This window comes from Peromyscus maniculatus, chromosome 8, assembly GCF_049852395.1.
Source record: "Peromyscus maniculatus bairdii isolate BWxNUB_F1_BW_parent chromosome 8, HU_Pman_BW_mat_3.1, whole genome shotgun sequence".
Lineage (NCBI taxonomy): Eukaryota > Metazoa > Chordata > Mammalia > Rodentia > Cricetidae > Peromyscus > Peromyscus maniculatus.
In genome coordinates, this window is record NC_134859.1 from 42,837,673 (window position 1) to 42,854,367 (window position 16,695).

A 16,695-nucleotide genomic window follows, 5' to 3' on the forward strand; every position below is an offset into this window, starting at 1 on the left:
ACCAGGCACACACATGGCACACCTACATACATACAGGTGAAATATTCACACACATAAAATAAAATAATCTAAAAAAAAAAATTAAAGTGTGATATTGGCTGCTTCAACCCTGCAACACAGTTGATGAAGGGAACTGAGGATTGGGCTAAATGTCAATCCCCTTAAGCACACCTCTGTACAATCTGGGGACACTGCTGTTTTCCTTGGTGCAGTCCCCTGTCAGAGAAGAAAGGCAGCCTCATCAGAGTGCTTGTGTTGGAAGAGTCCAATAGTCTGCTGCAGCTCAGGCTTCCTGCTCAGGGGGCCTGTCTTCAGAATCACACACCCAACCACTTTGCCTAGTGAAAGCTGAGTATAAACGGTGCCCTGTGAAATCATTAACACCTGCGTCCTCTAGGTCACTTCACATTATAGCCCATGCTGTTTAATGCTTCATTTAGGATACTCTGCTCACTGATTCCAGTCCCTTGGAAAACAGTTTCTTTAACTTGATTTTGTCTTAGCACATAGCTCACTCTCCCTCGGGAGGGATAATTGCCCATCTACTGGCCCTCTTCCTCTTACATGCTGTCTCCACGTTCTTCAAATTCAGATCCCCTGCTTTTTACTGATCTCTTTCCAGAAAAATAAGCAAATCCCCTCTCCATTTCCATAAAATAGTGTTGAAATGACCTCTCACCCCCACCACACATCCTACAGTAAATAAAACATTTCCCGTTGTGTGTTGGCATGTCCACATTTGCCCACAGTCCACATTTGCTGTATCTTGGGCTCTGGTTAGCACTTCCAGTAATCATTTATATTTTTATGTACTAACTGACCTACCCCACAAGTGTTTGGATGTACCCAGATGCTTAAAACCTTACGATTTACAAAAATACAACTGTCCCTCCAGCAAGACACACTTTTCTCGCCTTTCTAAAACACATTTCTCAGGACAGCTGTTCACTGATGTCCCTGCCTGGGGTTCCTACCACTCAGTCCCTCCTCCACAGTCACCCTGCCTACGACAAGGCCACCACCCCGCAGAGAAACAGCAGCAGTGTCTGTTCTGAGGTGCTTAATGAAAACTCCACCCTTCTGCCAGCCCACAGCCACTCCCACCCCCACCAGGAGTCTGTGCAGGAATTGCAGGATTCGCTCCCCCCCCCCCCCCCCCCCCCCCCCCCCCGCCATGGATGCTTCACTTCTGCCTCCAGGCTAGGTTTCCTTTTTCTTCATGATTCATGTTCTGAAGCTCCTTTCTGGCTTTTTCTCCACTTGGATCTCTTGTGTCCATTCTCCACCAGCATACTTCCTTTGGTGGGCCCTATTGTGAAACCTAAAATCAAGCCAGTTTCCTCCCTGTCTTGAGCTGCTGCAGTGGCCCTAACAGTTCTGTGGGTTCTCTTTTGCTAAACATCACTGAGAATTTTAAATGTAAAGCTTATCATTCAGTTGCATATATGCTACCCTTCAGTGATCGTTTAGACAGAATTTTAAAAATTCTGCTCGACTTTGAACCTGTACAGTCGAGTCCTGCCCCCTCTCCAAATGCTTATCTGGACTTGTGGGTTCCTCCACGCCTTCTTCTGTCCTCAGTGCCTGTCCTCCGCCTGGCTGCTCCTCTCCGTCTTCTCATCCGGAAGTGGAGGTTGAAGCCCCGTGAATCTCGCTGTTCTAAGCCCATGTGCTGATCCCTTTTCCATCTCCAGTACCAGCTTGTTTGATTGTTTCCCAGTGGTCACCTCTAGCAAACTCAAGTCAAGAGTTTCTTTGTGCCGTTTTTTGTTTTTTTGTTTTTGAGTTTTTGCTTTGTTTTGTTTTTAATGCATTTCTCTTCTCTTCCAGAGCAGAGCATCCATTAAGGAAATGTCTTCCTTCCCTGAACTTTTGTGTATCGTGTCCAACTGTAACCCAGACCTGGTACAAGTCAAGGGATTAACAATATCTGCAGGGTTAATGAACGGATCACTGGCCAAGACTAACCCAGATCTCCTAAATTTCATCTGAATTAAAAAAACAGGAAAGTGAGTAAAGACGTGAACCCCAAGACATAAAGTTTTGTAAATCTTCTGCCCTGCCTTCTTTCTTTGTTTCTTTCTTTTCTAGATTGTCGTTTATCAAAACACCTTAAAATTCTGAGTCATATAAAAAAGAAATGCTTGGCACTGCAGAGTTCTTACTTATCCTTTCTTATCACAAGGACATTTCAAATCTTCATCTCTATTCGTTCATTCTTTGTACAGCTACCGAATAACACCAGACTTTGTGTCTGAAACTGCACCCGGGCTGCATGAATGAGAAACAAAGCCCCGTGCAGAGCCAGGTAGCACTGTGTGTGCAGGGGTCCCTAGTGAGTGAGGCCACTGCCTTTCACTTTTGCTCTGTAGACACCGCACTTCATTCTCATGACTTTTCTAACTGCCTCCTTGAAGTCTTTGTTCCTCAGGCTGTAGATAACTGGGTTCAGCAGTGGAGTGACCACGGTATAGAAGACCGAAATGACCTTGTTGATTTCTGGTGACAGGTGTGCATTTGGGCGCACGTACATGGAGATCATGGTCCCATAGTAGATGGTGACCACGGCCAGGTGGGAGCCGCATGTAGAAAACGTCTTCATCCTGCCAGAGGTGGAAGGGATTCTCAGAATGGAGGACACTATGAAAACGTAGGACAGGAGGGTTAGAAGGAAACAGATGCATAGCACAGCGATGGACAGGACAAAGATGGCCATCTCCGTCACATAGACACTAGAGCAGGACAGCTGCATTAATGGAGGGAGGTCGCAGAAGAAATGGTTGATGCGGTTGGGCCCACAGAAGTCCAACTTAGAAATCATCAGGGAAGGCAGGAAGCCGGTGCCCACCCCGGTCACCCAGGAGACTGTGACCAGAGCGGCACAGTTGTCCGGACTCATGAGCAGGGAGTAGTGGAGTGGACTGCAGATGGCCAGGTACCGGTCATAAGCCATCACGGCAAGGAGGAAACATTCGGTAGCACCAAAGAACACAAAGAAGTAGAGCTGGGCCATGCAGGCGGGGAAGGACAGCGTGTGGCCCCAGGAGGCCAGGTTGGCCAGCAGCAGGGGCACAGTGGTAGACGTGTACCAGATCTCCAGGAAGGACAGATGTTGGAGGAACGTGTACATGGGAGAGCGCAGGCGCAGGTCCTCACTCACCACTACGATGATCACCATGTTGCCTGTGATGGTGAGGAGATAGAAGCACAGGAAAATGGCAAAGAGGAGGGACTGCCACCCGAGAAGGCTCTGGAATCCTAAGAGCTGAAATTCAGTGACCTTGGACAGGTTTTGGGGTCCCATTTTCTGCGAAGGCAGAACACATTTTGAAAAACATGGTATATGCAAGGCATAAAGCATTTGCAACTTTGGTTGTCTGGAATAGTTTGAAACTATTGTATAGTGTGTTGGTTACTTGTCGGACAACATGCAACTTCTGGGAGGAAGGGTTTATGTCGGCTCACAGTTTGCAGATGGGGAGGGCATGGTGGGGAGGGCATGGTGGGGAGGGCATGGTGGGGAGGGCATGGCAGTAGGAGCATGAGGCAGCTGGTACCATTGTATCCACAATCAAGAAGGAGAGAGGGGGACGGGAGGCTGAGCTCCCTGCCAAGCTTCCTCCTTTTCATTTAATCCAAGACTCCCGATCACAGGCAATGCTGTCAGTCAGGGAGTCCTCTCACCTAGCTGACCTAATCTAGACACTCCCTCCCCGACATGCCCACAGGCTTGTCCGTTTGATCATCTAGATATCAAATTGACAATTAACATCAGATGCAGGTTTTCAGAGGGACGAATGTGTTAATTCCAGCTTTCAGCTATACAAACGTATTTTGTTTATTTGGGTTTCTCTTTTTAATTTGGGGGCACAGAGTCTCACTAGGTAGTCCAGGCTGGCCTGGAATTCATCATCTGCTTGCCTCAACCAGTCATGTGCTGAGATCACAGGTGCCCACTGCCACACCCAGCTTGTACCCACATTTAAAGGAACAAGCTGAAAGGATATGTCAAATCCTGGGAAGAGATCGAGTCCCATTTCTTTGGCGTTCATGAAATACTGAAAGTCTCAGCTCCAAAGACACAAGGAAAAAACACATAGGAAGTAGCACACACACTTAGGGACAGAAGGAGGCAAGCTGTCTGAATGATGAGGGAGGTAAACAGAATGAGAGTTCTGGTTCGTAACAACACATCGAGAATAAATTCTCCTACCTGAAATGTATACGTTTATGTTTGACATCGATAACACTGAACAATCTCAGAAACGGATAAAAACAACAAACCTTTATTAAAATCATGAATATGTGGAAGAAAATGTCTTTCTTGTCTGAAAAGGAAAGAGAACGCACTCTCTGAGATCCTGGGAAAGTTTATTCACTCTTAAATAATGTTTCACTGACAGTTTACTGTGTGTGTATGTGTGCGTATGTGTGAGCACGTGCGTGTGTGTGAGTGTGGATATGTGTGAGCATGTGTGAGTGTACATGTAGCTGAGTGATCAGTTAATTTATTTCCCACTCCCACAAAGTCTCTTCTTACCTATTAGGTGACACACTCCACCACAGAGAAGAAGGGTCTGGAAGTCAGTGTTTTCCAAACACGGCTTATGTTCCCTCATTTCCACAAACACCTTCCCGGAAGATGTAGTCTTATCCAGAGGGACTTAGTCCTCAGATTTCTTTTATCCACAGGGCTTTCCTCCCATCTCTGCTCCTCAAGGGCCTCTGCCATGTCCCTCCTGACCCCCCCCCCCATCTGTCCTCATTCCTAATCCTCTTCATCTGTCTTCAGCATCTCACAGCTAGCTGATTTCTCCCTCTTCCTGGCCCACTGGTCACTCAATGTCCAGAAGCGCATGCTCCCTGCCAGCCTCCACATCTGCATCTGCATAGCCACCTGGCTGCATGCCTCTCAGTCAGCTCATCTCTCTGCTTCTTGCATCCTTCTAACTAGTTACTTATTTGTGGTTCTGGGAATAGAAGCCGGAGGCCTCTTCCTCTTCACTCTAAATCCTGTCTTGGCTCTTCACTTCCAGGTCCATGCATGAAGCGAAATTCGGGGTTTGTGTTGACAAGCGCTGTACTTAGAACGCACGCTTACATGTCTGGTGAGAATTAGCATCTGAGTCTCCACATAAACGGACTCACCTTACTGCCTTTGGCAGCGCACACGTCTCCCTCAGTGCCCATGGTCTTCCACCTCACCGAGGAGTATCTCACCTCCCTCTGCCCACTTACTCCGGGCAGGATTTGTGATTTTGTGTCTCTCAGACTCAGTACTAGATTCTTTTGTTATATCAGCTAGCTCCAGACGTAAATATTCCCAATTCCTATCTACCCTCTGTTCTACACTGCTTGCCCTGTGAGGAAAGTGCCACTGTCTCTCTTGGACATCTCCACCATGCTTTCTTGGCAGCCCCTCATGTCCCATCCGCAGTAGCCAAAAAGGTAGCTGAGCTAAAATTTTACCCCACAGGGAGATCATATTGAGAGCATAGATAGGAAGTGGCCACCACTCAGCTTAGTCACCCCCTGGGCATGAGCTGTTCTCTGACTGGCCACATGGGTTCTTCCTTTCTGTTGTAGTTTATATTTGGTTACTTCTGCTTTCTCCTTATGTGTTTGAGTAAAATCCCTGGACATGTCATATTCATGTGGCCCTGCATTTCTAAGTCGTCTGAAGCTGACATGTTTAAATCTTCACACATGTTATCAGGAGTGTCCTCCCAGGTGTTGTGTGTGTATGAGCCAAGACCTTCCATCCACCTAGATGGGAGTGTCCTCAAGGGGATGGGGGTGAGGGAAGAACTGTTGAGGCATGGTTATGCTCACAAATTCTCTTGGCAAATCAACAACGATGTCTTTAAAAAAAAAAACAGTCCTTTCGTACCCCAGCTTTCTCTTGCTTTGCAGAAAGTATGTCACCACTAGACTCATTAAAATGAACAGAAACACGTTTTTAAAGAACAATTTCAACTTGAGGAGGAATGGTCAGACCATAGCGACTCCAAAGTGGCATGTACTAAAATATACTGATGGGAAGTCGGTTTGGGTCCCCACCCACCTGACGCCCTTCCACAATACACACCCCAGTGCACAGCATGCTTCAGAAATGATCTGCTTATCACCTCCTAAACTACAGGTCCCTTGAATGGTGCCTGCTTCCAAATGTCCATGTGACTTCACTCCTCCTGGGCTGGAGGAAAGCTTCTGCCTCCCGAATGCTGTGTTCTGAAGCCCTGGGGCGTATGTGTGACCTCAGCTCTTACAGTGTCACTCCCCTCTAAATTATATGAAGTCCATAGAATCAAGAATGTCGCTGATCTTTGCAGTCCTGCATATAGTAAAGTGAGTGACCTCCTGGAGTCACTTTTCTGCTATTACGGTTTTGTTTGCTGGCCAGTTGAGGCGCACTTACCTATTCTTTCATATAAATAGAGCATGAGTCCAGGCTGAAATGGCTGTGACCATTAGGTATAACACGCAGGGGTGAGTATAACTTTAAAATCTAACACTCAAAACCACAAACATAACAGAAAGTATGGGATGCTGGACCGACACTAGAGGACATACCGTGTTATTTCCTGAACACCATTTCACCTACATGTCCAGGCTGTCCCCCATACCTGCTCCTCTGAGTGGTGCCCGGAGGCCTGCGGGGCAAGGTTCCCCTTGCCCAGATGAGTGCTGTGCATGTATAGTAAGATCTGTGACCTGCCATCTCCTGTTGCTGCTGGAAGCTGAGGGAAGCAGACTTCTCCTTTCAATAGCCCTGGATTTCCTGGGGACATGGTCCTTTGGAGACCCTGGTTCCCTAGACAGTCTTGCATAATTTCCCAGTCAAGTGGGTAAATAATGAGAACCTCCTGCCGAGATCCAGCCTTGTCCAGGAGACTTCAATGACAAAACTCATGGGAAAGACACCACTGTCACATTCTCTGTGGAATGAACTTTTCCAAAATTTTAAATTAGGGTAGGTTCCAATAATTTTGACCTAAGACTTCAGTTAAACAAAAAGATGTTTCGTTTAAGCCCAGTGGTCACACAATTGTGATGAACTTCCTAAAGGCTATGTAATTTGTGTTTGTTGAGTGGAATCTCATTGCTCTACCATAATTACAGATGAGGTTAAATATTTATGTGCCTGCAAACGCATCAGTTCACCAGTTGCACAAACCCGTGCCAGAGATCTCTGTGTCTGTGAACACTCAGTTTATCTAGTCACCGATAAGATGATGTCATAGGACTTGGCCTGGGCTTTGACACTCACTGACGGTTTTAGAAGATGAATTGGAAAAGGAACGATCTTAAACTCGTCTGCAATCTGGCAGAACTTGAAATAAAACCCACTGGATGAAGAGCTGTATCACTTATTAATTTATTAATATTTCTAGTTAAAATAAATGTATACATTTTAATTTAAAGAAAATATTAAAAGGTTTTATGGAGACAAGGTCTTGGGCTGGTCCTGAACTCCTGCTCCTCTGGCCTCCACCTCCCTAGTGCTGAGATGACAGGCGTGTGCCACCAACCCCAGGAGATGACTGACAGGTGTGTGCCACCATCCCCAGGAGATGATTGACAGACATGTGCCACCAACCCCAGGACATGACAGGCATGTGCCACCATCCCCAGGAGATGACTGACAGGCATGTGCTACCAACCCCAGGACATGACAGGCATGTACCACCAACCCCAGGAGATGACTGACAGGCGTGTGCTACCAACCCCAGGACATGACAGGCATGTGCCACCAACCCCAGGAGATGATTGACAGGCGTGTGCTACCAACCCCAGGACATGACAGGCATGTGCCACCATCCCCAGGAGATGATTGACAGGCGTGTATCACCATCCCCAGGAGATGATTGACAGGTGTGTGCCACCATCCCCAGGAGATGATTGACAGGTGTGTACCACCATCCCCACGTACTCCTGAAGACTTTAAAATCACCCATTTATCCAACCAACAAGAGTGCATTGCTGAATGCCCGGGGTCCTTTCAGGCATCAGGTACATCAACACTGTGTGGTGATGTGGACTGCCTCATTTATTGATTAGTGCCTCATTTAACTAATATTTTCAAAATAATACGATCTGTGTGTATAGCTTTCATAAAAACTCAGAGGAGGAAATAAAACATTGACAATCTACATCTTTTGAAATACCCATGGTTCTGTGCTCCAGAGCCAACCACCTGTGTCCCTTGAGATGGCCTATGTGTCTCCACTTACGAGGTTGACAGTTGGATTCTGGTGTAACCTCCATCTTGGTTCTTTCTGTGACTACTTTCACAGTTAATGTTCATCCCAGGAGCCTTAAAAACTTTTTTTGAGGAAAACATGTTGAAATCTTGTAATTATCTATTGCCACGGTATTAGGGTGTTATTATGTCTGGCCTAGAAGCAGCTGTGGTTCGCGTAGTTGCTCACAGTTTGGGGTGAATACCATCTAGACCTAAGACCTGAGTGCTGGAAGAGAGGGAATAAATGGGGTCTGCACAGCGGGTCATGGACTCATTCTCCCTGTCAGCTGCAGAAACAAACCGACAGAACCTTTTGTTCAGGTCAACACCAGCTGGACACAGAGACAGGAGACAGGAGGGTCCTGGGGTTTACAAAATCAGCCATGAGCCAGAGCCAGCCAAAGGGACCTGGGACATGGCGGTGTGCAGTTAGACTCCTCAGGCATCAGGCCTCCCAGGTAAAGGTGTGACAGGGAGAGAGGGTGACAGGGAGCTGATGGCCAAGGTTCAGCCAGGTCACCACAGGGCAAGAAGGAGAGATTAGGTGGGCACATGTCACCTCTAAGAAGGAAGTAGGTGTATATATGAGTGGGAGGAAATAGCCATAAAGGCTTGTGATATGGCTCAGCAAATAAGGGGATTTACTAATGACCTAAGTGTGATCCCTGGGCCCCATATGATAGAAGGAGAGAACTCCCACAAATTGTCCTCTGACCTCCACATGCCCACCACAGCACATGTATATACACAGAAACACACACACACACACACACACACACACACACACACACACACACACACACACACACACAATTTAATATAAAATTAAAAAAAAAAAAACAACCAAAATCATAAGGTGTCAGTCAGGGAGTCAAGTCATCCTAGTCCCCACATCTTAAGCTCACGTGAAAAACTGATATACATTTAAAGGAGTAATTGCCACCATGAGTTCTCATTGACATTATTAGTAACTTAACATCTGACCTTGCTCTAACAACGCCTGACTCCTGTGAGGCTGCCAGCGTCCTCTAATCTGCTTTACCATCATGGATCCAAAGCAACTGTACCAATGGACATGGGCTGGAGCCTTTGAAATCATGAGCTAAAACAAACATTTCCTTACTAAATCAAACATCTCAGGCGTTTTATCACAAGGCTGGAAAGCTAATTTGTTCATAGACATCCTAACTCCCTACAGTACCAAAAGTTCCACCCAGAATATCTAGCTACAGAAGCCATATTTGTACATGTAACTTTTCCTCTCTAAATGCAGGGCATAGGAGAGTCCTTTCTGACCTGGTCAAAAAACACTGATGATGAAGACATTGAGCGTAGCTCAGAGAGTGTCAAGCACTAATAAGGTCAGGGGCACAGTGTCTCTCTTGCTGGTTTTCACTTCTCAAGGCTGTGCTCTAGAAGCTTCTAGATAATTAGAATGGTCTAGGGGTTTGGAACTAGTGAAAAGAAAAGGAAGAAGAGGTATTTAATTTGATGCTAAAAAAGAGAGAGAAGCATCACTTAGAAAAAAATGAATTGAGTTGAATGGGTTTACAAGAGCAATTAATTTACTAATTTCCTGCAAATTTATAATACTTTTTTCTTTTTCTTTTCTTCCCCCCCCCCCTCTCTCTCTCTCTCTCTCTCTCTCTTTCTTTTTCACCGAGTATAACTATGTATCCCAGACTGGACTGGAACTTGCAATATAGACCAGGCTGGCCTCACACCCACGAAGATCTGCCTGCTTCTGACTCCCAACTGTTGGGAATACAGTTGTGCGCCACCACACCCAGCTATATGTAAATTTATAAATGCTATCAGCAGGTGGTGACTTTAGGTAAATACATTTGGTTTTAAAGGGAAGGAGGTTCTAAAACTCTAGCTAGGCACTTACAAGGAATAATGATTTGACAGACGGAGGTACAGCTAAGTGTTTTCTAGAATTGTAATCCTATGATCTCATCAACAAATGGGTGTTTGTTTGCTTGTTTTACTAATTAGATGCATACCATTGACTAAATCTCAATACAGCTTTGCCAGTGTGAGGGCAGAGGAGGAGATTTTTCTAAAAGTCAGATTCATTTCCTAAAAGCCCTGACTGTCTCAGAATACCTATCAACACTGTTCTTATTTCTGACTTGGTCTGGGAAACCCAGAGTCTGGTTGTTGGGAGAATCATCTTCTGGCATAGTCACCTTGTTTTGTCTTTTCTATAAAGAATTCGGTGATGGCTGATCCTGTTGCTGCATTGTGGGTGTATTTCTGTAGCACGGAGATGCTGTCACAAACACTGCCTAGCAGCATCTTCCAGGAGAGGGGTAGATAACACTGCAATTTTATTAGTGTTCGTTGGCATTCCAAGGGCAGACTAGGACAAAATGTCTGCTATCAGTTTAGAACCGTTCTCAAGCAAATGAATCAAACCACTGATTAAATTAAAACAAAGACACATAGAAGAAGAATGCCTAACCTAGGACTCAACAGTTATTCCTTTCAAGACTGCCACATCTTGAAATTAGCAGATAATTTGTTATTGTCTTCACGAGCCACTTGGTGCATAATTAGAAAGTCTCGATTTTGAATACCCGGTGTTGAATTCACAATGGAGAAGAGAGAACTTCAGAACAATTAGACCCTGCAGACAATTGGATGTGTTCCCCAAAGGTCTGCACTTCCTTTTCTTCTCCCCTGTGGAGCCAGGTCTGGGGGAGCAGCTGCGTGTACAGTTTAGAATCCTTATCTCCATCCACTATACACACGCACGAGCCTTGTAAAAGACCCTGTTTACCACCAAAGGTGGAGGCGGACGGGCTTGCATAACTCACCAGGGTCCTTGACCGGGCTTAGCAGAGCACTGGGTGTGAACCCAGGTCCAGCTCAGCTTTGAAGCCGCTGCCTTTCACCATGTATCTCTGGGGAACATTATGGAAATCGCAGGTGCTGCAGCTGTGGAAACAAACTCGATCCTCCAAAGAAAGTGGATACATGTTAGCTATTCAAAAGATACCAGGACTGCCATGCAGCCCGGAGCTAGTAAAAAAAAAACACACATAGAGACCAGACATCAATCCCCAAATCAGAGTGGTGAACCCAGTGGGTATGGAGAGAGCATCCTCCACACGGAACTGGGGAGTTTGGGGGTATGGCTCCCTGGGCTGGTACTTCCTATCACCATATTCATCTGAGAAGATGTGCTTTTCAGACAAATTTCACAACCAAAAATTTTTGAAGAAATTTTATTTCTAAAAGCCAAAAAAAATAAACTTACGTTATACTCTGTGATCTTCTGTGGGGCTGAATTTTGTCTTGTTTCTTTTGAGAATGTCGTGTCTTGTTAGAGAAACCACCTTCAAAATCCTCTGAGGTTTCTCTCAATTTCATTTTCACTCTTAGCCCAAGTAGAGGAAGGTGTGTTAGATGGAAGGACTTTTTTCCTGGTCTCTGTGAAGGGCTCCTTATTTGGACAAGTTAGTAATAGGTCACTTTGTGAATGAGCACCGAGGGTGTGAGCTAAGTGAGATCATTCAGCCATAAAATGACAGATATCTCGGTCCCCTTATGCAAGGTAATCTAGAGTCAATCCTGAGCACAGGAAGAATGGTGAGGAGGGAGCAGAGTTTGTTTAGTGGGCGCTGAGCTTCGGTTGGGTAAGAGCTGTAGAGAAAACCAACACATTATAAATATCCTCAATGCCATTGAACTGCACACTTAGATTTTAAACTGTACACTTCAAATTCAAATTTTAAATATTAAAATGTAAGTACATTTAAAGTTGCAAATTTTGTAACGTACATCTATCACAACTTTTTAAAAATTAGGAGAAAAATGTAGGGTACAGTTGCTTAAATGCAAACAAACTGAAGTCCTAAAAACAATCAGGAAGGGACTTGACTGAGTCAGTGGCTGTTGCCTCTGAGTTGGTGGTGAGAGACGGGGTGGGGGTGGGGGAGGGTGGGGGGACTGGGGTGGGGAGGCTGGAAAAGAGAGGGAGAGGGAGAGGGTACGGGAGGGGGAAGCAGAGGGAGAGAAAGAGACATTCAGTGGCCCAGGAGCACACTGACCAGGGAGCTGGGCTGAGCACTGGGTGTGGCTCCCCCTAGTGGCACAAAGGTGGAACCAAAGAGTACTGGGGACACATTGAAAGGAACCCACTGATGTTCTGGAGCAGTGGAACACAGACCAAGGACCTAAAGGAGTGAGGATATCCGGGGTATGGATGCCAGTGAACTAATGCAAGGTCAGAGAAGACAGGACACGGATGGACAGGTGAAGAGAGAGGCAACTCAGAATAAGACCTGGACCCAGGCAGCCTGACCTTGAGGTGGCTTATGGGGCTGAGGAGGGAGCAGGGAGGGCAGAGTGGGTATCCAGGCGCAGCCAGGCTGCATGGGAGCAGGCACACCATCAGAGAGAAAAGATCCTGAGAAAGTGCAAATTCCAATTAGATCCTCTTCTCCCTAGAGAGCTAAAAAGTGCCAGGGAAGCGTTCTCACACATCACACTTACATTGCAATTCATCTCATTTCTGTCCACCACTTACCTAGATGGGTATCCATGAGGGAATTTTGTGTATTTTCGAGAACAGTGGGCACAACGAGGTGGCTCGGTGGGTAAAGGTACTTGCTGCCAAGCCTGATAACCTGGATTTGAGCCCCTAACACACATGGGGGGAAAGAGAACAGACTCTTACAAGTTGTTCTCTGACCTCTCTATGACACATGTGCCATGGTACACACATGCCTACACACACACACACACACACACACACACACACACACACACACACACTATATAAACTCCATTTTGTTTTTTGTTTTTTGGGGTTTTTTTTTTGTTGTTGTTTTTGTTTGTTTGTTTGGTTTTGGTTTTTCGAGACAGGGTTTCTCTGTGTAGCTTTGCGCCTTTCCTGGATCTTGCTCTGTAGACCAGGCTGGCTTCGAACTCACAGAGATCTGCCTGGCTCTGCCTCCCAAGTGCTGGGATTAAAGGCGTGTGCCACCACCGCCCAGCTCCATTTTGTTTTTAAAAGAATAATGCTACAGCTCTCAGTCCCAGCCTACAAATGTGCGAGGGAAAACAGCTTAAGTCCAGTAACTGTAAAACTAGCAGTGAGCTCACCTGCCCGATGCCCACCTGCCCACCCCCACCCCCACCCCCACCCCCACCCCCACCCCCACCCCCACCCCCACCCCCACCCCCACCCCCACCGGAAGCATGCTGTCTGCCACACTTCTCATTTAATCCCAGCACTCAGGAGGCAGAGGCAGGCAGATCTTTTTGAGTTCGAGGCCAGCCTGGTCTACAGAGCAAGATCCAGGAAAGTCGCAAAGCTACACAGAGAAACTCTGTCTCGAAAACAAAAACAAAAACAAAAATAAACAAAAACTAGCAGTGAGGTCACCTGCCCGATGCCCACCCCCACCCCCACCGGAAGCATGCTGTCTGCCACACTTCTCATTAGCCTCCTAGGTGCGGAAGTCTGGCTTCAGGTGAGGCCCGAGAACAGCAAGTCCAGACATTTGCCTGATATATTTCACTGTCTCCTATTTGGTCGGAGAGAACGATGCTACAGCGTGTGTCTGAGCGATGGAGATACAGAGCAAGAACATCTGTACCGTCCAGAACAGCACAGACGGTCACCCTTGAACTCTCCCCTAGACAGCGTCTTTGATAAACTGTGTTGATTATGCTTGTCCACTTCCTTATTTATCCTGCTGGTATTTGTTCAACAGCCATATGTCTCCATCATCCTGTAATGTTCTGGGGGTAAAAGAAGTTGATGCGAAACCTCCCAGGACTAACACGGCTAGACTCTAATTCATCCTTCTCTTCATTATTGCAATTTCTTTTATTTTTCTTCAATTACATGTAGTTGCTATATGGCAAACCTCTATTAAGCATGTGGTACCTATTTAACACTCTGAAGAACCTTAGAGAGACTTTAACACCATCATCCTTGGATGTGAGATGAAACACAGCACCAGGACACAGGCACAGTCTGCCCCAAACTATTCGGTTTGTAGCCAGGATCTACTTTGCTCCCCCTAAGCCTTCTGCTCCTGCTTTCTTCTCTGATGTCACATCTTGAATGTCTTTTGTATTTAGCTCTGAAGAATCTGCTTCAATTATCCACTTAACCCTGAGACAGATGGCCTCAAGAGCACTTTGACACTTTGCCCCACTAAAGCCCCAAGCCAAGATTTATCTCATAATAAAGCTCAGCTGCCAGGTCCTGAGTCACCAGCCTGCCCACTCCTTGCAAGCTTATCTGCTACCGTTTGCCAGGGTCAGCCTTCCCAGAGACTTCTTAGCCATCTGGACATGGCCAGCCCCTCTGCCCAGGACACTTTGGGGCCACACAGCCTGGAACAGGGGCTTTCTCTGTGCCAGCTTGTCCTCGCCTTTCCTGTCTTAGCTCGGAGGCCTTTGAGCTCCAGCCACCGGGGCTTCATGTTAGAGTGCTGTGCTATGCTCCCACAGACCCGGTAAGGGGCATTTCTCTTAGTCAGTACTTGCCCTTGTTACCCTGAGTCTGAGTTGGTCTCCACCAGCTGAGCACAAAGCTCCCGAAGGAATGAGGTCCAATTTTCAGCCTTCTCTTTGTGCCTTAGTACCCAGCTCGGCCTCTGAGACTCCCAACAAATACACCCATGCTGGGGACAGGATATATGGATGAACGTGGCAGAAGCATGCCAGCCACCAAACAAACAGACCCCCGGCAGAGTCAGGAGTGCTCAGAGGACAGACATTAAGCACCTCACCATGCTCACCCTGGCCCTGCCTCCTCTTGGGACTGAGTCACAACACACCCTCTACAAAATTACTTTATTCCAAGCCTCAGCCTTTCCCATTCAATGGGTGCAGTTTTCACGGGCTGGACTTGTTCATTCCAGAGGCTGAAGAGCTGGCTCCGTGGTCAAGAGGGCTTGCTGCTCTTGCAGAGGACATGAGTTCTGTTCCCGGCACCCATGTCAGGTGGCTCGCAAGCACCTGTAACTCTAGCTCCAGGGGATTCTATGCCCTCTTCTGGCCTCCTCGGGCGGGAGGGCACTTGTTATACTGTTCTCATCCGTGCTGGGCCACCCCCCAGTCATTACCATCCACATCATTCCACGCATCTTCCCTTGAAGTGGTAGTTTATTTCTGAAAGCAGAAAAATCTCAAGTTTAGAGAAAGAAAGACTAAGGGGGAAAATGAGTATTTTGTGTAAGTTTTTTTGTTGTTGTTGTTGTTTTGTTTTTTTAGTGATTACAGCAGGAAAAGTCCATGGTGCCATTCAGTAAGTTGTGGGAAGAAGGAGAGCAGGTGTTCTCCACACTGGCGTGAGGGACTCTTAAGAGACAGGCTCACTTCTGAATTTGCCCTATTATGAGGCCTAAGACCCCAACCAGCTTCACGTGTAATGTTATGAGCTGACAGACTTGAGAGCTAGGTGCTGAGTCCACATATTCAAGAAACTCTGTAATTTTAAATTTAAAGCTCCTGTTCATTTTAAATTTAGAGTTCATTTGTGTGTGTGTGTGTGGGGGGGGGTGCTTCAGCCCACCCATGGAGGCCAGAAGACAACTCTTATTAGTCAGTGGTCTTCTTTCATTGTGTGAGTCTGGGGGATCAAACTAAGGTCAGCAGATGAGCATCTTTGCCATCTTGTGAGCTTTAAATATTGTTTTGGGTGGAAGGGAAATGTTGTTGGTTGTTTTTTTACTCTTTGGGCTCTTTTGCTCTTTGAGGGTCTGCCAAAGATCCAAAAGAGTTAAAAAAAAGAACCAACAACATTTTGGCATACTAACATGAGACTCGAATTTCCATAGTGCCTGAGAAAGCTTAAAAAAAAAAAAAAAAAAAAAAAAAAAAGAGGATATGTCTCCTTTAAGAGTTTCTGCCTGCCGGTGAGCCCATATACAGCCAATATGTTAAGTAGGAACAAAAACTTGGCTTTTACTTAGTTTTTTGTTCTGTGGCAGTGCAAGCATTGGCATTCTAGAGCTCTAGGAAGGTTGAATGCAATTCCTGGGCATGTACCTCCAACCAGCCACAAGCTGTAGGCTTGGATTTCATGGCCTGAGAGCAGGCAGAGCCAGCGAGAGCCATTCAGAGGATCCAGATGTAGCTTAGCAGTTTGAAGTTTGCTCATACAGTTAGAAAAACTGGAGAAACACAGTAAAAGAGGCCCAGACAGAAAAAAACCTCTAAACAGGTTCCAGTGTGTTTTACAATGTGCATAGGCTTAAGAAAGAAAGAATATGGGTATAGACAGTCATAGAAAGAAATAAATGGTTTAAAATAATAATAAAGTCTTTAAAGAGAGAGTGAAAGTAATATAAAAGAAAAAAACACATAAGACGGGAAACACACAGGGAGTCTGGATCCTATATAGTACTGTGTTAATTTTGAATTTTTTGAATGCTGATATGCAAATAACAGCTGCTAAGAGACACCAGACTGAAAGAGAG

The 16,695-nt window shown here is 46.1% G+C and overlaps 1 protein-coding gene across 1 annotated transcript; it reads right to left on the reverse strand.

Moving 5' to 3' along the window:
- Positions 1–2,332: 2,332 nt before the first annotated feature.
- On the reverse strand, positions 2,333–3,328 carry Or11l1 (olfactory receptor family 11 subfamily L member 1). The gene has a single exon (XM_006984946.2). It carries the CDS (start codon positions 3,302–3,304, stop codon positions 2,333–2,335), a length of 972 nt encoding a protein of 323 aa, XP_006985008.1. The 5' UTR covers positions 3,305–3,328.
- Positions 3,329–16,695: the final 13,367 nt, after the last annotated feature.

Coding starts and splice junctions, on each gene's coding strand:
- Or11l1 (XM_006984946.2), bottom strand. CDS start 3,304: ATGGGACCCCAAAACCTGTCCAAGGTCACTGAATTTCAGCTCTTAGGA.